Raw genomic sequence first — 23,599 nt, 5'->3', positions numbered from 1 at the left:
GCACTTTTAAGTAAAAAAAATTGAAAAAATTTCGAAAATTAGCGATTTTTAAATTTGTAATTTTTTTGGAGGTTTCCCCCTTTTACGGGGAACGAGGGAATTTTTTTCAATTTTTAAGGGTAATGTCTTCGACTAGATACGATTTGTGATCTTTTGACGTATCGTTGAAAGAAATCCGTTCGGTGAGAGCTGAGAAAAAGTGGTAACAGACACACAAAAAAAAAAAAAAAACACATTTTAGTAAAACCAATACCTTCTCAGCTTCGCATCGAAGCTAAAAGTGTTCCTGATACGTTTCAAAGATAATAATTTTAATTAACATTCAAACCTGCATTTATAATAAATAGTTTTGACCAAGATTGCAAATAAATTTTGGTCTTACATTAACATGTTTTGATTTATTAGAAAAGGATAATCGTTTCCCTATTAAATATTCAATAAAACCCATATTATGTATACATATATTTGGTCTTAGTATACTAATCTGAGGAAAATAACATTAAAAATTTACTAAAAAGCTTCAGGATACTACTAGAGACATTAGACTTGCTTCTAGTGAATTTATATAACGGTTCTCGTTAGTTACTTTTCAAGAATATAATTTTGTAAGATACATGTTTCTTTAAAGTTTGACCTATTTATTACACAATGTGATTGAGACTTTGTTTTTGAAGTACCTCTTTCTGAGAAGAACTCTTATTAAATTTAACTTTCAAAAAAGGTTAATATGTTATATAAACACACTGATTTAGTAATTAGACTCCAAAATACAGTTTAAAATATTTCATATTAATATTTTAAATTTTAAGTAACTCGACTATATTTCCAAATTGTGTTCAATTGATTTAACAATTAAATTAAATTGCTCTAAAAAATACAATTACAAGAAATGTAGTAAACATTTTTCTTGTTTCATGAAGTTACCATAATTATGGTAACTTAACAAAACTATAACTTCAGTTATTTTATTAAATTAACAAAGAATCACTAATTTTTCCATTACAAAAAGTTATTTTAATGTATGAATTTCAAAAAGTTTTACTTTTATAAGTTTATGGATTAATACATTTTTTTTATAATTACATCTGACATACTTTTTTTAAAACTATGAGGATTTCCCCTTAAATAGAATAGTCTTATAAGGAAGGGTAAGTATTTCTTTTTAAACCCCTCCTTTTACAAAAAAATATTTAATAAAATATAATGTTAATCATACATTTTTGTTAAGCTGTTTCAAGTTGCAACTACACAGTACTGGGATTTTTTTATGTAAGAAATTTATATTTTTATGTTAAACGGTTGAATGTTAATTTAAAGGAATTAGTAAAATTGTTTTCTAATATAATGTTTGGACATCATAAGATAAAACAAGCTTTAGATACACCCAGAGAAAAACCTCGATCTATATAATAAATTCATTGTTCAATTTGATAAATATATCATTACTATTGAATCAATGATATATTTATCAATATGATATTTTTTTTTCTTGTCTTGAACAATAATTATTTATAAGAATAGTTATTTTGTTCGTATTAATAAAACATTATCATAAACCCTTGATAAAATTTCTCTTTCAATTTTGATTGAGGTTTTTCTTTTGGTGTATGGTAAAAAAAAAGAATTTAGTATCAATATTACTCATGGTATGTTTAATAATTTTATCATAACTATTTTTCTAGTGGTATTAATATTATATTACACGTAGACTTTTGAATTATAAAATAAAATCTTTTTTAAGCATATTTTTTGTTTAAAAATGTATTATCAAAAATTTATTTGTAAAATAATATATTAATAAAACGAAGGAAAATTTAAGTTTTTTAAATTTTTTTTTTTATTTTCAGGTTATTGTTTTCAACTAGATAGGATTTGTGATCTTTTGACGTATTTTTAGAAATAATAATATGAACATACTAACTTTTGTTTGTGTATCGTATAAAAACATTCATATATATAAACAAATTTTTCTATGAATAAACTATAACTATAAATTTTATGTTATCTTAATATTTTTACGACGTAAATTTTTACAAAAAATAAAATCATAAAATTTATTTTGATATATTTTTTTAAACTATAATTTTAATTTACTCTGAAAATAATGAATTATTTACAATGCATCGCGGATCACTCAGTATTTAATACTTGCAAATAATTTATTTAAAGATTAAACACATTATTATGAACAAGTTTTGTTTAATAATCACTACTAAATTTTCCAGGAAAATATACAAACTACTACAATATAATATTACGAACTATTTATTGAACACCCAAATACAAATATATGTACATTATTCAAGATAACAAGAAGGTTTACATAGTGTTTGTATAGTTGAATCATTTATTATAACATTAAATTTTAAAAATTACAGACCACTAGTCACTAAAATATATTCCACACTATTTATAAAAATGCATTATCAAGTTAACAGTCTGAGACATGAGAAGCTCTCAAAGACTTCTCTGAGACAACCCCAATCGGCTTAACGGCTGATCTGCGAACAATTTTTTGTATCGTACACGATTTCTATAAAAGACAATACTTTTATACAAACTACTTAAAATTCATGTTTAAAGTCATATTATCTTATTTTTAACTAAGCTTGTTGTATTCATATACACACCTACATAACTTACTGATTTCGATCATTTTTTTTTTAAGTCTGTTCGAAAGCACGTACTTATAAAATATTCCCAAAATTAATCATAAGAATATATAATTAGAATAATTAAATATATGATTTTTTGCCATGTTTTTACCAAAATACGTATTCCAAATAAAAATGACTCTTTTAGATGAACATATGTTGTAACCAATGGAAAATATACAATATTAGAACAAAATAATTAATATCATCTGACTATGCTAATTCCTAGATAATTATATTAGTAATAAAGTTATTGATGTTCTAGTAAGGAAGATGTTATGTAATAGGTGTATTGCAATTAAAACAATTAATTACCTAATATCAATATATTAGATATGACAATTTTTTTTTTAATTGAAATAAAAATTTATTTTGATGACCTTTTTTTTATTACTGATAATCCTTCTAAAAGTACCATTAGCGGTAAAAAATTAGAATTAAATGTCATGGAGGGAATGAGTGTCACACTACTCTTATCAATGGAAATTCCATAGCCCTATGAACTGTTATTAACAATTTTTGCAGCCCCTGGGACATTTTTATGCGAACGTTTTTGATTACTATAATAATATCTACAATATAAAATGATGTTGATGTTGCGTAGAGTAATTAGAATATTATTTTTCTACCAAATTTAACTTAATGGATTTTCTTTTTTGATTCGAAAACAGTTTTTACTCGTCTACTAAAATAAAGTACAATATTGATCGTTTTGGTGATGCAACTATTACAGGAAAGTAAGTATAGTGATACTTGGGTGGCTCCATACGTTAAAATTAAATAGGGTTCTTTATAATTTTAATAAGATTTACTTTATTTAGATATTTTTTACTTAAAATTCCATAAATCAGAAAGTATTTCTTAAAAGCAGTAGTTATCAGATATAATTAAAAACTAGTCAAGGAGTTAACAGAGTCCTCTTTAATGATAATCATTTTGGTACCTCAAATTTTAGTAGCAATTTTTTAATTTAATAATTAATATTAACTTAGAAAATACGATTAGATAATCTTTAATCAAATTATATTTCTTTAAGGATCTACCGTAAGCGTCTTTTTTAAAACAAATATATTTTTACTTATGTTTAAGCTCAAAGGTTTTTTTTATAGATTTTTTATTACTACAATAGTCTTCTCAATCTAAAAATATTTTTATTGTACTATCTTAATTGTTTAAAAAAAAAAAATTTATTTAAATGACATTACAGACAGTTTCCTAACTATAATATACATTTAATTAATGTTTAATATTTAATTAAAATTCTTAGGTTGGATGCGAAGCCAAATATTTGTCCATATCCGTTCCACACTCAAGAGTTCAAATTGTAAAATGTGTAAGATTTAGATCTAACTGTAAACTGTCCTCCGCGGAAGGACAAGTGCCTTCTGTTCTGTGGCCATCGTATCGATAAATCTTTTGTAAACCTATACTTTTTTGTAAACATCTCTCTAACAAATGACTGCTCTTTTTTTACCACAAAGTGTGACAGTGGTTGGGAAGGATTTGAACCTTCCGTTTAAAACACGGTATACCCAAATCAAAGACGCGCCTTATTCAAACGTATTACGGTTTATTTTTAAAGAAAAAGACCTCCCGGGTTAAGGGATGTTCAGTGTAACGGGTTCTTATTTTTGTCACTCGGTAAAAATAAAACCTTGAAAAACAGAAATGGAATCATTTATTTTCTTTTTTTTATAACAAATGGATTTATCCTTTGCTCTTGAACAGTTTATTTTGCATTGTTATGCATTGCATTATACCTGCACATTAATGCAGTCCGGAAATCATGTACACTTACAACATGACCTATACAATATTAATATTAGATTGGTGTACAACAGTTGTTTGAATATTTTAGCGGCCGTAAAAATATAAAGAATATTTTTTTTTATTAGTTATAGTCATACTATAAACTAAATTAATAAAATGAAATACTAAAATGCCAACCTATAAGTATGGCACTATGTATTATATTAAAATTGCACAAGTGAGATTTAAAAATAATGTATATTTGACTATTGTACATAAGGTTAATATTATGTAATTAGCATAGGTAAAACGAGAATAAAAAATTTGGGGATTCTCCTAAATTATTATTAAATAATAATTTTCTACATTTTTGGGGAGATTTATTCTTTGCCCGCAGGGCCTAAACTTCTCTAGTTGCATTTATTGTAAATAGTAAAATACTAAATATATAATAAAGCAAAAAAATAAAATTCATATAATTCTACATTTAAAAAGTTACTTTTTATCATAGGAGAAACAAAGACAACATTTTTGAGGGTGCTAAATGTATTTTTGTCTTACTCAATTAATAATTATGTACGTATTTTTGAATTACTAAGGTGCTCAAAACCAACCTAGCCCCCAAGTTACATCTGTGTTTTTTAATAATAAAAGTAAAACATTTTAAACACACATAATCAATGATTTATCGACTGATGAATTTTCAAATAATTTTGTGAGCACTAGCACGTACACGTATTTAAATACTTTCCTACGTCATTATTAGATGCAATTAAATTCACCGATAGTCTTAAACAAGCATCGGAAATTAATATTACTTATAAGGTAATTATTATTCAGGAAACGGCTAAGGTAAAACTTATTAAAATGTTATTGTCATTGACAAATATATTGGTACGCTCTATGTAAATACAAAATAACGTTACGAATACTAGACTTAATTGATGTTGTACAAAAATATAAAATTAGTTTTGAAAACATTATTCGCAGGTGAACAATAATGACGTGTGACTTTGCTAAGAATCATATTTTACTGATCTGTCAACAGATCTAAGTGTCCATGGAAATAAAACTAAAATATTATGGCATGTGTTCCGTTTACTTCCCGGTTTTTGTTATTATTTTTATTTGGAAAATTTAAAAAACAATTGTTTATAAAACTTACAAGTTTTGAGATATTGTTTTTTCTAAGTTTCAAGGTCTACAATATTAAAAAAAAACACTAAATGAAAACTAAAATTTGATATTTTATTTAACATTGCGATAATATGTTATCATTGACTTATAATTATGACGTTTGATTCTCATTATCGATGTTAACGGTTCAAATACTTTTCAAACAGCAATGACAAAATGACATTGAAACGGTTGCACTAAGGTCAGGGTCTTGATCGATCGGAAATAAGATATATTAATCTTATTATGTATTAATAAAATATTGTATTTAAAATCAATTAGTTAAAAATGTAGAATTTTTATAAAATACACGAAATAGTCGTTTGTTTATATAATATGTTACGGCCGCTATTTCGTGTAGGCCATACGTTATTATAATATTCAGAGGTATACTTGACAACGACCTTGAAATGTCAATGAGAGTTATTTCTATACCTTTTTCACATTGTTATTAATTCGTTTAAAGAAGTCATATCGATACCTTTTCGCACAATATAATCTACGTAAAAGCCAACAATCATTTATGGCACCTGTTGTACACATAATACAAAATCCTCATAAATTATAACATGAAAATTTACCATACATGCATTACTTACAAGGTTATGAATAAGTTTAAATATTTAGCTATAGCTTGCAATAAAAATTTAAAAATTTGTGCTAGATGTATTATGAAAATAATAATTAGTTTCGGCAAAATATTTTTTCACACAACTCAAATAAAAAAATTCAAGTTATACATGATATGTACATCCGAGATCATGTTCTGTATTAGAAACAAAGATCTATGATAGTACGATCAATTTGATATAAAAAGCCAATGTACATAATACTAATGTCGGTGTATTTTATTCATTATACTTGAATCGACAATGTTCTTATTTAAATACTCTAAATATTTTTACTAATTAATAAACGCAAACTCTACACTTTGTAAATAAATTTTAAATGATTAAAAAATTTGTTCACATTAGTTGCTATTCATAAAAATATAGAATATTTCATTACGCATGTGATATACTGCTTAATTATACTACAGAAGCTCATTTTATTTTAAATAATTATTTTTACTCTTTACCTTAAAATGTCCATTAAGAGAAATTATTAAATTATTAATCAATCTTCACCATTGTCCCGGCAATTTTCTTATGTATTACTGACGTTTGGTTGTCATGGAGATGTGTATTTTTGAGGATTATTTCAAGGACATTTCTCAAGTTATTTAACTTTGGTTTTCAAAATAAATATTATCTATAAACAATTAAAACAACGAACACATAAATGAATATAAAATTATTAATAAACGGAATTTCAAGATACAAAAAACATCTCTTAAGTAAATTCTGACATTTTCCTGTCATTAATAATAAAATGTCCGTAATTATAAAATTCATTATTTAACGGAAACAATTAAAATTCATTAAACGAAAACCCGTTTGCACTAAAGAGGGCACGTTAAGTCATTTTACGCGATATAGTACAATGTTTTCTAACAATATATTATAAACAATTACGGTTAACTCGATTGTTAAATACAACATATTAACGGTTTCTTCGATTCTTTACGTTGTACAGTACTCATTTAACTTTAAACGTGTGTGTCATTAGAGTCGTTTTTGTATGATTCTAATCAATTTTGCGCGAATCATTCAAATATACTACATAAACGTTAAACTTTACGGAAGATTTAACAAAATTCATGATTAGTATCATGTAATATTTAAACTTTCTCAGCTACGATTCTTTAAGTTCGCAATAAACCACATAAAAATTAATACAATTATACTATTTACGTTTAGGCGATGCAGTGGAACATTCGACATTTTTTTCAACTGATGCATCAATAATTTTATATACTTTTCTATACGAGAGCGAATATTTTAAGTGTATCAGATTATATCATCATAATACGATGATCGTACTGACTATGAGTACATGCAGCCGATTCATTTTCACTTCGGCGCGATTATTGTTCTTTAATACCGTACTTGTCGTGTCATGTCAAAATAAATATTTTTTGGAAAGCTCCAGTGTACCTCTTCCCCTACTCGACTTCAAACGGACCGTGTGTTCAATGGAGCATATAAATCTATAATATATATTACAAAAAGAAAGAAAGAGAGAATACTTCCGATTTTCTAGGTCAAGGGAACTTCATTGTAAACGGTGTCGAGTTCTGCCGCTAAAGGAAGATCACTACACGAAGACTGATAGGTGTGCGGGCGGTGGAACGTATCACAAGTAGGTATACAATATGAAAAATGATAAATCCAAAACTACTGTTGTCCGTTTTTTTTTTTTTTTATGAGCACTGACCCCTGAGCACAATGATGCTTTGTATTGTTCGACACTTTTCAGAATTTTTAAATGAGTGGGAGGAGTTATCAGTATAGAGAAATGTTATAGCGTTGACGTACCGCGATCTTTGGTATCGTTTATATGTTAAGATTCTTAAGTTAATCGTACTTCTGGAATTTCAGCGACCAAAAAAACTGTCACGCTACCTAATGTGAAAATGCACTGTTGGATTTTAGGGTTTCATGGTGTGAAATAAATCCATTACATATTCACCCTGTACTAAATCCATTCCCTCGGTGTTATTATTATTTAAAAAATACTTATAACGCAATGAAACTAAATTAATTGTTTTCTTCAATACTTTGTACAGCTAGGTTATGCAAAAAAACTGAAACTTAAGTCTAATATAGAGCTTTTTACCGAAACTACGAAAAATGTATAAATTGCACGGTATACTCTTAGAATAAAGAACATTTGGAGTATAGAAACGCTATCATTGAGGTCAATCCTAAAAGCTAAAAAATAAAGTACACAGTAATAAATTATACTTCATGACGAATTTATTTTTGAATTGCAATATTTAACTCGAATGAAATAAATAAATTTCTTTAAAATTCCTTTATCATAAGCGTTGACTATGCACTGTTATTGTTTTCATTGCAGTTTAAATTAATCGCGTACTATGGATAGTAAATAAAATCAACACAAAAAATAGCTAATGCATATGATTATGTGATATTAATTAATACCTATGTAGACAGGAAACATAAACAATAAATTTTTAACAACAGTACTACGTTAATAGCCTAAGCATGCAACGAATAAAAACATTACGTTCCCTGACTTGTTAATTCATTAATTTTTAAAAGTGTGAACCTTGAGACGCAGTTAGTTGCTACTGTCGTTACTTTTTTAAATAATAATTAATTATGTTGTATTATGATCATTTATCTACGTGTCAGCTTTAACATCCGGTTAATGTAAATATATTTACATATAAACAAAATTTATATTGAATCATATCTATAGAAATCATATAACATAAATTCCATTCTATTGTATTCAATAACTATAAGTAATAAACGTACAATAGAAATTATACGGTTAAAAATGATTAAAATTAAAATTATTATTACTTATAAATAAGTATCGATAAAAAAATATCAGTCATATTAAAACTATTAAGTAATATCTGTATTTTTAAAACGTTTGTATTATTTATAAAGTCACTTTTATAGTTCAGTTATTAATAATCGTTTTAATTAGGTTTCGTCCGTTTGGTCGTCAATATGAAAAAGACCTCTTATTCGTTCATAAGTACCTATCATACTTGGATAGAAAATTTTCCTGAATGTCCTAGAAATACACTTTTAAGTCCTACATAACTTTTAAAAAATTATAAATGAATCAAAATCATGCAAATTATATAGTCTTAAAAACACAACGATTTTGAGGCATGTACATTCTAAATATCAACATTTTAATATATAAATAAATTTTTCAAGTATAACTATTCATTGATTTTATAATTTATAACTTATTTAGGAATACTTTGCAAAAAATAAAATTTTAAGTGTAATATGGAAGTATTTGCAAAACTGATCCTAAATACTTAAAACTTTCCACCTCTCCTATTACGTCCTCGCTTATTGTCACTGATGTACTCATTTCACCTACTTCGTATTTTCCTTTGTCAAATCGTACTCTATAAACTCTGTCTTACTTCTACTTATTCTTAAACCCTTTTATTCAAGAGCTGATCTCTTCCACGCCTCTAGCCTTTGATTAATTTCCTCCTTATTTTATCCTATTAAAACTATATCGTCAGCGAACAACATGTTCCACTGTACCTATCCTTGTATTTCTCTAGTAATTTCATCCATTATTATAGAAAATAAGTGAGGGCTTAAAGCAGAACCTTGGTACACTGCTACTTTTATCTTCTGTTACTCCTCCCACACTTTTTACCCAGGTACAAGTACCATCATACATATCCTCTATTATATTAATGTACCTTTTCGGAACTCTTTTTTTCATTTCAATGTCCACTTTAAAATCTTCTTCGGTACTCTATCATACAGCTTTCCCCATATCTATAAATACCATACAAAGCTTTTTCTTCTATTTTATATATTTTTTTATTAGATGTCATACACAAAATAATGGCTCCATTATTGACTAACCAGACATAAATCTAAACTGGTTTGTATTTATACACAATGGTAAGAAAAAAATAAATTAACAAAATAAATAAAATAAGGGGGAAATGTGTAACGAAAATTGGTAAATAACGTTGTTTTTGATGTATGAAAGGTCGACACTGTGTTTATATCAAAAATATTTTTTCTGAATTTAATTAATATTAGAGTCATAATAAGATTTCTTAACAAGTGGAATTATACTCATAAATGAAAAATAATTGTTATTTCCCAATCGAAATAAACATGTTACTATTCTCGTAATGTATGAGTTTTGACCCTATTTATTGTTAAATTCTGTTTAGGTTCAGCCTTTGATAAATATTAAAAGTTAATTCAATAATATTACAGACATATAAAGTATATATATTCAACATATTCAGTTCATACATCATGTACATTATACTAATGATCAGCAAATTTAGAACTCAATTATATTACATATTTACGTTTTTGTAGATCAATGACACACACATTATGTTTTGTTTGTCTTATATTATAATAGTTCCCATGGAATAATTTTACATTACTCCGTCATCGCTGCATTATTTTTTTATATTTGACTTCTATGGAATAATTTACTAACTCAACGTATTTAGAAAGATTTCGCTCTTATTCGCACATCAATTGTGTTTTAAAATGAACAAATCGAGAAATTACACTAAATTTCCTCAAATGTAAGAAAACTGAATTTTAGTACACATAATCAGTAAGGGGTCTTGATTAACTTGCTAAAAGTCCCTCGAGATTGAAGATGTACGTTGGTATAACTGACTTTAATCCTAGTAGCTTTAAACTTCTTTAATAACTTCTGGGAAGTTATTTTTTGTTGCCTCGGCGGAAAGTTTATTAAGGACAGAAAATAGATATATAAAAAACCTACCCAAACACCGTCACTGGAAATAAACTAAAAGGAAGTATCATTAGGTAAATAAGTGTATTATCGTACTTCCTTAATTGTAGCAAACTGAAAACAAAAAAGAACATCAAGTTCTTAGCGAAACTACCATTCCTTTAACAATTAAAATATAATTCCTATCCGTCTGATCTCTGAATCACTATACGTTAATTTAGAACTTCCTAACTAGTCATTCAGATAATTCAAAATTCTTCCTCAAAATTGTCTTTGCTACTAGAGAATATTCGTTTTATTAGTGAAGTAGAATTTTTACTAGAAATTTTTGGAGTTTCGTCAAGAACAATGATTGCGCTATTTATTCTTATAAGGAGTATATAATCCTTTGTCGATTTCAAAAGTATTAATCTTACATCGGTTAGGTTTATTGCAAATATTGGAAGTAGGCACGGAGACATGATATTTTATGGAGGACACGCGAGATTTAAATGTATTAATCCCTAAATTTTTTTTTTTTAATCAGTTTAAAAATGTCATAAAATAAAAAATAGTTCTGTCTTAAATCCTGGGTAAATTGCTATTTTTTCAGTTACAGCAAAAACAACTTTTACTACTTCTATACACATAGTATATACACACTAGCGGCTGTAACGTACACTCAATCTTAGGGACTTTTTATATGTTAATAAGGACTCCTTATTGATAAGATATATCAAAATTTAGCTATCCTACATTATTTCCATTAATTGCTTTGGACTAAAGTAACGGGCGGTTAAGAAAATACGTCAAGTACATAGTCACTCAAAATATAAATACATCTTAGAAAAGTATTTGTATTATTACACAAAATCAAAACAATATCAAGTAAAACTAGTCAACTAATACCAATAATTTTTGTAATAAAAACTTAACAATTACTCCTCTTCTCCTTGATATTTATTAAAATGTTTTATGTGACATCTAATATATAGGAGTTAAAATAGTTTTCACAAGATATTTTTTTAGCATGGGAGGAACAAACTTTCGATTCCATTGTCTTATAAAAGTTAAGTTTTATCATTGCCATACGATCGGTGAAAGTGAACTAATTTCAGTAATGTATGTTTTACATCTATTAAAATAAATATCTGAAATGTTAACAATTGTTTGAACATTCAATAATTACAAGATATTATATCAAGGACTATTTAGATATAATAGCAAAATGTATGAAATAGGGTGCTAAAATTAAAAAAGCACATGAGAGTTGTCAAATTTTGAATAAGAAGGAAGAGGAGAATGTCAAAATAATTTTAGTCCTTGGCAAAAACATCATTTTGACATCAGATTTATAACTAATGAATTAAGATATAAGCATAAAGAGCTTAAGAAGCGTTGTAAAGACTAATTTATTATTATACTTATTAAAAAGATTAAAATAATAATTTGAATATAATGAATCTAAATTATAAATATATTTAAGACGATTATTAGAATTAGTAGTTATTTTTATCGAAAGATTTTAATAAACACTAAATGTATATTAAATATTTAACAGTAATAACATAAAAAAAACCAGCACAGGGGGATCGCAGCACAGTGTTGACGTGGCATAGATGGATCAAGTATAATGATATCTGACAGTGATTAAAATCACTATAAAAAAAAAAAACGCTTCGATGCAAATCTTTAGATAATGTTTAATTTTAAAAAATTGGTGGATTATTCCAAAAGCTACATGATCTGCTAGTTCATTATTAATATCCTAATTAAGATAAAGTATGTCGAATGAAAAAGGGATTATTAAAAAATAGTATTTCCCATAAACAAATTATATTGATCAATACACTTTTCAATAAGTTATAGCTTTATAAAGTTAAAAATGTAAAAAATAAAATTGAGAATTTTCACACAATAATAGCATTTGGTAGCCATTTTCACCGTGAAGACAAAATAAAGTCCGAAATTTTTTTTTTTCATAATAAAGTATATTACATTAGCTTTAATTTAAGATACATATAAAAGTATCAGACTTTTTGGAACATTTTCAAAAGTCAAGTTGAAAAAATTAATTTTTTGTGAAAAAGTTGTCATTTTAAATCCCCCCGTGGGCAGGTAAAAAGTCAGATTTATAAAAAAAATATACCAAATGATAGGTAAAGACATCATGCATCTATAAAAAAAAAATTATATTGATTTGTTTATTTTTGAAAAAGTTATGGCAGTTTTAAGTAAAAAAAATTAAAAAAATTTCGAAAATTAGCAATTTTTAAATTTGTAATTTTTTTGAAGGTTTCCCCCATTTACGGGGTACGAGGGAATTTTTTTCAATTTTTGAGGGTAATGTCTTCGACTAGATACGATTTGTGATCTTTTGACGTATCGTTGAAAGAAATCCATTCGGTGAGAGCTGAGAAAAAACTGTCAAGTTGAGGTCGAAATTTCATAATATATTTCCAAAAAACTAAATTTTAGCTTCGATGCGAAGCTGAAAAGGTATTGGTTTTACTAAGATGTTTTTTTTTTTTTTGTGTGTCTGTTACCATTTTTTCTCAGCTTACACCGAACGGATTTCTTTCAACGATACGCCAAAAGATCACAAATCGTATCTAGTTGAAAACATTACACTCAAAAATTGTAAAAATTTGGTATATTCTTTTTATAAATTTAACCCTTTACCAGCCCACAGAAGAGGGTTTAAAAAGGACAACTTTTTCAACTTAACTTATGAAAGTGTTCCAGAAATACTGACATTTTTATATATATCTTAAACTAAAGCTTATGTTATATACTTTATTATGAAAAAAAAAATTTTTGGACTTTATTTTGTCTTCACGGTGAAAATAGCTACCGTATTCAAAAATATGCTATTTTTGTGTTAAAATTCTTGGTTTTGTATTTTATTTTATTAAAAGGAGATTATACTGATTTTCATAAATATTATATTAATCTAATGGACATAGTATAAAAAATTAAACATATTTAAATTTTTTTATTTCTTTGAAGTCGAGAAAAATAACTTTAAAATTTGAACTAGCTAAATTTCCATTTTTATTAAGTGACGAATGAGAAGTACGGTTTCTGAGACGGTAACACTTGGGTCTTTCATGCCTGTGGCACTGAATTTTTTCTTAATTCTTTTTGAGTTACAATAAAATGTTTAACTCATTTGATTTTTATCTCATTTAGATACAATAATAAGAAAGATTTCTTTATAAGTATTGTATATAAAATGATCGATATCTGAATTTTAATAGTGATTTAAACAGAAAAACATTACTCTATCTGTTGGATTATTAGAACATTAAAATTTAGCAAGAGACAGAGCGCGCATCCTTATAGCTTGAATTGTCGTAAGTCAGACAGGATTTCAATGCATACTGCACTCGGGTGTACCTTTTCAAAAATAAGTAATAACCTTCACCGAAATTTCTGATTTTGTTTGAACACCTTTATCACCATTTTTCATGATAAAACGTAAGTTTTTATTACAGAATAAATATACACATTTTAATGCATTCATTTAATAAAAACTATATCAATCGTATATTAGATACATTTACAGGAGTCCATTTAAATCAAATGTAGTATTTATTGAGAAAAATAGATGTTTATCACACTTACCATGTTAACTATATTTTATAAATATTCAATATAGTAATTGAAATATCACTTTTTTTATTAAAATTTATTACTTAGTAAATATTATTTGATATTTTTTAATATAAACAATTTAAAAATACAATTTTGTAGAATCTAAATGAAGTGCACCTAGTTTAGGTGAGTCACAGGGTCTATGCCCCTTATTTGACCATTATATTTATCTACAAAATGAAGTAATGAACCAAAAAAAAGCCTCAATATGATTGAATGAGAACATTTTTTCTATCATACTTTGTCCATTAATAAATCCTGAATATGCCACTAAGTAACTTTCACTAATATTAACATTATTTTTGTTTGATAATTATTAAACAAAATAATATTAATTGTAATTCTACAAATAAATAGTATTAGATATAGAAATACTTAAAAATAAAATATCAATAATACTAATCACTGTTAGTTACAGAGATGGGCCACAGTATCAGTCTGTTATAGTACTAAAACCTTTATTTAACAGTATTTTCTATTACTTAAATTTTTAGAATACATAGCCACTTAATAATGTATGGTAAATTTTTAAAAATAAAATGATTTTCTTTGTAAGAAATAATATTCTTACTTAAATTATTGGTTTAATGAATTTATGTTGTCAGCAATAAATTTTAAGACATATTTAAATTAATTAATTTAATCAACTATACATGATTACTGGCATGTTAAAATATTTGTGTAAGCGACTTAGTACAATTCCAATTATTTAATATCAAAAAGCTAATGTAAATATTTCATATAGAAGCTATTATTTAATATGGGTAATCCAAAAATTGCAATCATTTTGTAAAAATGTACTTACTAATTTTTTTTGGCGAAAAAAAAAATTTGATGAAATATACATTTTCTAAAGAACGCATTTTAAAACTATAAGTTTAAGCAAAAATTTAACTTAAAACTGTTGGTATTGGGTTTTTTTTATATTAAATGAGCGGTAATACTTAACAAGGACGTAGTAACACTTATAACATCTTTGGTAGTTACTGTGCACATGGTCCACATGTGCAAGTTATTTAAACATAACCTAACAAGATAAGATTTTAGATATCAAAATTAATAATATACATAATAATTTAAAATTTTGTATACATTTTTTAAGATGTATTAAAATTATTTATTTTAAAACAATGCAGCCATTGTGAATAAAGTATTATTACAGTGGCGTTGTTGTCACTCAACTTTTATAAATTTGTTTTTATAAGTATATTTTTTACTTAAAATGGGTAAAAAGAGTAAAATTGGAAAACAGCGTAAAGATAAGTTTTACCATTTAGCCAAGGAAACTGGTATGTTGGTTGAGTGAAATATTTTTTACCTAATTTAATAAAATCAATTTCATTTTATAGGTTTTAGGTCTCGAGCTGCCTTCAAGTTGCTTCAATTAAATAGAAAGTTTGAATTTCTTCAAAAAGCTCGTGTTTTAGTTGATTTATGTGCCGCTCCTGGAGGATGGATGCAAGTAGCAAAACAGAATATGCCTGTGTCAAGCATTGTCATTGGTATAGATATGTATCCCATAAAACCTGTACCAGGATGTATATGTTTGACACATGATATCACAACTCCTGAATGTCAATCTGCACTTTCTAAAGAATTGCAATCATTTAAAGCTGACGTTTTTCTTAATGATGGAGCTCCCAATGTGGGTTAGTGGTGATCTCTTTAGTCCTTAACTTTATTTAGGCATATCAATAACTTAACTTAATTGATTAGGTCAAAATTGGATTTATGATGCTTACTCACAGACATGCCTCACACTTAGTGCTTTAAAACTTAGTTGTTACAATTTAAGAGAAGGCGGATGGTTTATAACCAAAGTTTTCCGATCCAAAGATTATAACGCTTTAATGTGGGTATTTAAACAACTATTTAAAAAAGTTCATGCCACTAAACCTCAAGCCTCACGAAGTGAATCTGCTGAAATTTTTATTGTTTGTCAACATTACTTACAGCCAGCAAAATTAGATTTACGGTTTTTCAATCCAAATTATGTTTTCAAAGACTTAGAAGTTAAGCCTCAGGTAAACTAATTGAATTATAATTAATCATTGTAAATTGTAATAACTTAATATTTAGGTTAAATTGGACTCTGAAAGTAAATCTAAAAAGACAAAAGCAGAAGGTTACCCTGATAATACTACTATATTATTTAAACAACTTCCAGTTTCAACTTATATGGCTTGTAAAAATCCCGCTATAGCATTGCAAGATGCCTATGAGGTAAATATTATTAGTATGTAGAATTATTCAAAGATTTATCTTTTTAAGTAAAAAATAGGTTTTCATATGATAGTATGGAAATTTAAATTTATACATTCTTAGTTTAAAATTAAAAATATTAATAATTATTTTCATAGTATGTGTGCATTAAACTTTTCTTGCAAGAAGACTTTCAGATCACTATCTGAAATACAGTAAATCATAAATACCTTAAAACATAAATAAGTTTCATTTCAATTTACGCTACTATAAAATGAACTCTTTTATTTAGTTTTCTCTCATAATAATTATAGTATGGACCTTTTCATTTATTTTGTTAGTACTTGTAAAGTTAAAATAATATTCTAGTTAATTAATTATTCTTTTCTTTAACTTCTATTAATAATAATATTAGTAATTGTTATTCAGTATTTAATAATAACTAATTCTTAGTGGTAAGCAATTATATTAATTTAATATAACATTTTTTAAAGTTTTATCATGTTTTTAAATGATGCCTATATTTAAATTAATCAAAATTAATATAATTTTCAAATGTTTAAAATAAAAAATTTTCCCCCAACTCTTATTTTCAAATTTTATTTTGATAAATTCTTATGTTGTATTTATCTTACAATGCAATGTATGATGATGAAAAATGATTTTTTGTGACTTCTATGAATGGAATCATAAACTAAAATTTTCATGAGAACTTCTTTCATATCTTGTCTTATACCATGAATTTTCATTTGTTCGATTGTCTTTCTCATCTTCTAAAGAAAAAATATGGGTTTTCTTAAAAATTATCATTTTTCTCTAACTGTAAGTTTAGATGATGAGAAAACTATAGAAAATAAAATAGGTCTCTTATGAATCTATAGATATTAAGTAGACATTTTAGAGTATTCAAGAGAAAAAGTTAAAAAATTTATACCATTACAATGCAATGCTAATACCCTAAGTTTTTATGTTCAAAAATTTCTTCAAATAAAGAGTTAAATATGAATTTATTTACAACTATAATTAGCATATGCGTAAACGTGTTAATATTAGTGAATCACAATGTGTACTACATGAGCCTTTTACTTTTGCAAGGATGTGTTCCTATTTGTGATTCATTTTGAGTAATATCAAATTTGTCAACTTACTCTCTATCTTACCCTATTTGTAACCTGGTACTAAATTATCCCTTAAAATGTAAGAAAAATATATTTCTAGTATTTAAATTTAGTTTGTAACACTATCTTATAGTGGTTTAATTACACTTATTTAAAAGAAAAATAATTCCATAATTAATGTTTTATTAAAAAAAAATATGTATATAAATAATATCAATATATTTAATTATACTGTTGCTCATATATACTTATTATATATTTTTATAAGTTAATATTAATGTAAATATATTATATATTATAGATTACAATTGATGATTCTGATATAAAAAATCATCCAAGCACTACCCGTGAAATATTGGAATGTTGTAAAGATATCAAAGTTTTAGGACGAAAAGATATTAGACTGTTAATGAACTGGTGGAAAGTATTTCAAGAAAAAGAAAAAGAATCAAAAGATGACAAAGAAATAGATTCAGGAGATGAAAATAAAGAAAATGATATTGAATTATCAGAAGATGAGAGAGAACTAGATGAAGTTGATAAACAAATTAAAGAACTTCAAGTAAATAAATACATATGAAAATATTTACCCAAAATAACATTTTTACCACTAAATAGTATTAGCTTCGATGCGAAGCTGAGAAGGTATTGGTTTTACTATGTGTTTTTTTTATTTATTTTTTTTTTTTTTGTCACCATTTTTTCTCAGCTCTCACCAAACGGATTTCTTTCAACGATACCCCAAAAGATCACAAATCGTATCTAGTTGAAAACATTACCCTCAAAAATTGAAAAAAATTCCCTCATACCCCGTAAATGGGGGAAACCTCCAAAAAAATTACAATTTTAAAAATCGCTAATTTTCGAAATTTTTTTTACTAAAAACTGCCATAACTTTTTCAAAAATAAACAAATCAATATAATTTTTTTTTTATAGATGCTTGATGTCTTTACCTATCATTTGGCATATATTTTTTATAAATCTAACCCTTTATCTGCCCACGGGGGGGATTTGATATGACAACTTTTTCACAAAAAATTAATTTTTTCAACTTGACTTTTGAAAATGTTCCGGAAAGGCTGACACTTTTATATATATATCTTAAATTAAAGCTAATGTAATGTACTTTATAATGGAAAAAAAAAATTTGACCTCTGAACTTGTGGTGAAAATAGCTACCGTATGCTATTTTTGTGTTAAAATTTTCAATTTTATATTTTACATTTTTAACTTTATAATGCTATAACTTATTGAAAAGTGTATGAATCAACACAATTTTTTTATGAGAAATAATATTTTTTAATAATCCCTTTTTCATTGGACATACATTATCTTAATCAAGATATTAATAAAGAACTAGCAGATCATGTAGCTTTTGGAATAATACACCAATTTTTTAAAATTAAACACTATCTAAAGATTTGCATCGAAGCGTTTTTTTTTTATTGTGATTTTAATCACTGTCAGATAATATACTTGATCCAACTATGCCACTTTACCACGGTGCCGGGTTTTTTTAAATTTAGATTTAATAAATTATTCTATATTAGAATAAAGAAAAACAGAAAAATCTAGTACAATTCTTAGAGTTTTAAAATGTAACTTAATATTTAACCGTTACAATAAGTTAATTTAACTATATCAGTTATTAATTAATTTTAACTTATGTAAATTATAACTTTAGATATATACTGAAACTTATTGTAATGATTACATTCAGCATATATATGTAACTAAAATACCAGTTTGAGGTGTATTTTGTTTTTTGGGTACATAAAAAAAATGACTGTAACAGGTCAAATTGTTTTTTAGGTTCATAATAAAATGTGAACTGATACAATTATTTTTGGTATATATCCATTATAAGTGTAATAGTCCTACCAAATAATGTTTCACCAAATTTGGTTTCTAAAATTCTGCTTTTTATATCCAGTATTATAATTAAATGTTTACATTCAAAACCCCTGACAATTAGATAGTAGAGGATAGTACCACAGGACTTCACCCGTAAGATAAGGATTTGACTAGCTCTAAATTATATACCAGAAAAAAGATTTTAATCTAGACACATATTTTGCATTAGCCTTAAAATTTTTATTGTAAAATTGGATGATAAGTATTTACCTTGATCAAAAAACATTTTCTTACATAGAAGTTGGGTTGGGTAATATGAAAATGAAAAATGTGTATGAAACTTTCACCAGTAGTAAAAATTGATTTGGTAATAATTAGTTACATAAATTTTAAATGTTTTATACTTTTGCCCATCCCTTGTTTCTGTAATAAAGTGTGTATAAGTTTGCAAGTCAATAATTAAAATTTTATCATGAAATCGGTAAAAACCTTAAACATAATCTACAAATTATAGGTATTATATCTTTTTTTTTTTATCTTCAATAATTTATAATAATACCTTTAAACAATTTGTCTTCAGTCTCTTGCTTCACATGGCCTCAATTTATCTGTGTCTCACAAATAGAATTTTTCAGTATACCTATAATACAGTCCTATCCTGATTGTGACACAAAGTATTTTTGATGAAATTGTTTGACAACTTAATTATATTTGTCAAAATATAAACTATCAATTTGTATTTTGTCTAAATCTCATTTTTAAATCTGGTTGTTTGTCTAAAATCTTAAATAAATTTTTCGATAAACCTATATAAATGCTAATAAACTTACAACCTTTTTTTAGGATGAAGAGAGAAGAGAATTAAAACGTAAAAAAAAGAAGACTAACAAAGAAAGAACAAAATTACACACTAAAATGAATTTAAAAATGGTTCATAAAAATGATTTAGGTCCAACTGAAGAAAGAGAAACTGGGGTGTTTCAGTTATCTGATATAAAAACTAAAAAAGCATTAGAGGCAGTAGTTGATCAAGAACCAGATATGGTATATTCTGAAGATTCAGACATTGAAATTAAACCAAAAAAGGCAAAGTATGATCCAAGCAATACTTACCTCGACAAATCTGGAATGTGGGTTACCAAAATCTATTGTATAATTTATAACTTTAATATGATATATTTTGTGTAGGTTTTATCGGTCTGATGAAAGTGAATTGGAACATGAATCATCCGATGATATTGACAGTGATACTGAAGGATTAGGTATTATCATTTATAAAATTAAAATCACTTCTTATTTCAATTTAATCTTAATTTTAAATTAATGTTTTTAGGTTTTAAAGATAAAGATCTTTCTTTTAAAACTCTTCCCAAGAAAAAAGTGACATTTTCAGATCCCAATGAAAATCACCCACTTCTAACAGATCTTGATTATAGAGATGTTAAAGATAAGAGGATGTCAAAAGCAGAACTTTGGTTTGATAAAGTATTTTTCTTCATTTCAATACCAAAAAATATATTTACTAATTACAATACTATTTATGTAGGATATTTTTAAAGATGTTGAAAAAGAAGAAGATGAAGATTATGAATTGGATAAAATGGCATTAGTTTTAAAAGCTAAAGGTGGCAAAATGTATAGAGACAACTTAGATAACAATAGTGATGAAACTGATGATAATAAAGAAAACAATATTAAAAAAAATACTGTTCAAATGGTTAGCAATAATGATGAAACTACAGATTCTGATTCTGATTCAGATATGAGGGAAGAAGAAGACAATTATAGTGGTGCTATACCTTTGAATGAATGGGATGATAAGCCTGTACTTACACCAGCTGGTAAGAATTATTTATAGCTCCCAAGTTATAAACATTTTTCTAATATTATATTTATGAAAGGTAAAAAACGAAAGAAAAAAGAAGCTAGAATTTTAAATGATAATGGATTAGCACTTGGCACCTTGATGGCCTCTTCAAAGAAAATGAAAAGAGATATTATAGATGCTGCTTGGAATAGATATGCCTTTAATGATGAAGATTTACCAGACTGGTTTGTTCAAGATGAAGCAAAACACATGCACAAAGAAATGCCTGTACCAAAAGTAAGATTTTTAATTTTAACTATTTTTATCTAAGTTGATTTTTTTTTTTTTTAAATCACAATAACACTAGTTATTTAGTTAAATGTATTTAAACAAATAAAATATTCATTTTACACTAGGAATTAGTCAATGAATTCAGTAAAAGACATGAAGAAATTAATGTACGCCCAATAAAAAAAGTCGGTGAAGCTAAAGCTAGAAAGAAAAAGCGCGCCTTACGTAAAATGGAAAAGGCAAAAAAAAAATTAGAAGGTGTTGTAGAAAATGCTGATGTTACTGAAGCTGAAAAAGCAAGACAAGTTAGACAGTAAGTAGTTAGATAAGTTTACTATCTAGTATTATCTAGTTACAATCTTTTTTACTATAATAATTATAATTGTTTAATAAAATATTAATATTTTTCATAAATTCAAGCAAAAAAAAAATTATTTCTGTATCTGTGAAATAATCAAATTTTAACTTTTATAATACTTTGTAACTAAATGCTATATAATTTTATATATTAATAGTTATTTAAAAATTAAATTATCTCTTTTAGGATATACAAGAAATTAAAACAACCTAAAGCAGAAATTAAGTATGTAGTATCAAAGAAACATACTGCTGCTAAAAGAGCAAAACGTCCACCTGGTGTTAAAGGTCCATATAAGGTTGTAGACCCAAGAATGAAAAAAGATATGCGAGCTAAAATGAGAATGGATAAGAAAAAATCAAATAAAAAGGGTGCAAGAGCAAGGCCACTTGTCAAAACCCGTCGTGGAAAAAAATGAAAGGAAAAATCTGACTCAATTTTATTTTTATTATAGTTACTATATAACTAATTATTGTTGATTTCAAAATAAAACCCATTTGTTATCAATAAATTTTATAGTTGGCTAGATTAGTTGAGCATTTACCTACTTTCCTCAATTTATTTTATTATATATTTAGCCATACAATTAATTGAAATATATCGTCAATCATTCAATATCAACATATTGATTTAATTGAAATATTAATAAAGAATGTATGAATAAACATACATTGATTATTACTGTTTTATTTTAAATAAATATTTTAGATTGGTCTAATTATTATTTTACATTAATTTAATTTTTCAATAATTTTTATACTTTAAGACTATACAAATAACATAACATTTTTTAATTTTTAATTTATTAAAAAAAAATTTTAAATTACAAAAAATTTAAAGATAGTCAATTTGTTGATTAGATATGAACTTAAAATTAGGTAAAAAAATATCTCATTAATGATCAGTAATAAATTATCTGTATTTAAAGTTTATGAAAATTTAAGTTTTTCCGTTTAATATACGATATCAAACATTACAGTATGAACTGAGAAAAGAAATTTTTCGCGCTAAATAGTTATAAGTATGTAACTTTCCATTAAAAATGTATGCATTAAATGACTATAAAATTGTAGTAATACTATCTGATAATCTCATTGATATTAATTTATTGTAAGTGAATGATAATTTAATTTAGGGAACGTATTATGAAATATCTTTGAGTTATTGTTAAATAAATTTTAATAACAACTAAGAAATTTGATTGTATACAATATGATTTTTTTAAATTCGTTTTTAGTAATATTTTTATATATAAAAAAATATTTTAAATTCTTCAGTTATGCCATTTTTTTATTTATTTATAAATTTAACGGGCATAGCCCTTTTTTACAATTTAGATTAATAACAATTTAAACATACATAACATAAGTGAGTAATTCAACAGAAACATAAATAACATTACGG

General features: G+C 25.6%; 1 protein-coding gene and 1 long non-coding RNA gene across 2 annotated transcripts in view; one reads left to right on the top strand and one right to left on the bottom strand.

Moving 5' to 3' along the window:
• The window catches only part of LOC126901324 (uncharacterized), a 20,437-nt gene extending 4,911 nt beyond the window's left edge, over positions 1 to 15,526 (bottom strand). Inside the window, exons 1-2 of the long non-coding RNA XR_007703020.1 lie at positions 15,370 to 15,526; positions 6,658 to 6,830 (exon numbers count right to left, since the gene is read on the bottom strand). This is a non-coding gene — a long non-coding RNA (uncharacterized LOC126901324). The remainder of the gene's footprint in view (positions 1 to 6,657; positions 6,831 to 15,369) is intronic.
• A 94-nt stretch (positions 15,527 to 15,620) lies between these two features.
• LOC126901314 (pre-rRNA 2'-O-ribose RNA methyltransferase FTSJ3) lies at positions 15,621 to 22,706 on the top strand. Its single transcript, XM_050677713.1, has 12 exons — positions 15,621 to 15,853; positions 15,914 to 16,213; positions 16,281 to 16,588; positions 16,644 to 16,787; positions 18,186 to 18,446; positions 20,583 to 20,869; positions 20,928 to 21,001; positions 21,073 to 21,224; positions 21,286 to 21,580; positions 21,641 to 21,843; positions 21,963 to 22,150; positions 22,382 to 22,706. Exons 1-12 carry the CDS (start codon positions 15,787 to 15,789, stop codon positions 22,611 to 22,613), a joined length of 2,511 nt encoding a protein of 836 aa, XP_050533670.1. The 5' UTR covers positions 15,621 to 15,786; the 3' UTR covers positions 22,614 to 22,706.
• Positions 22,707 to 23,599: the final 893 nt, after the last annotated feature.

The sequence above is a fragment of the Daktulosphaira vitifoliae genome, unplaced genomic scaffold (genome assembly GCF_025091365.1).
Source record: "Daktulosphaira vitifoliae isolate Bord-2020 unplaced genomic scaffold, ASM2509136v1 Scaffold_3, whole genome shotgun sequence".
NCBI classification, from domain to species: Eukaryota; Metazoa; Arthropoda; class Insecta; order Hemiptera; family Phylloxeridae; genus Daktulosphaira; species Daktulosphaira vitifoliae.
This window is presented reverse-complemented; position numbering and strand designations above follow the sequence as displayed.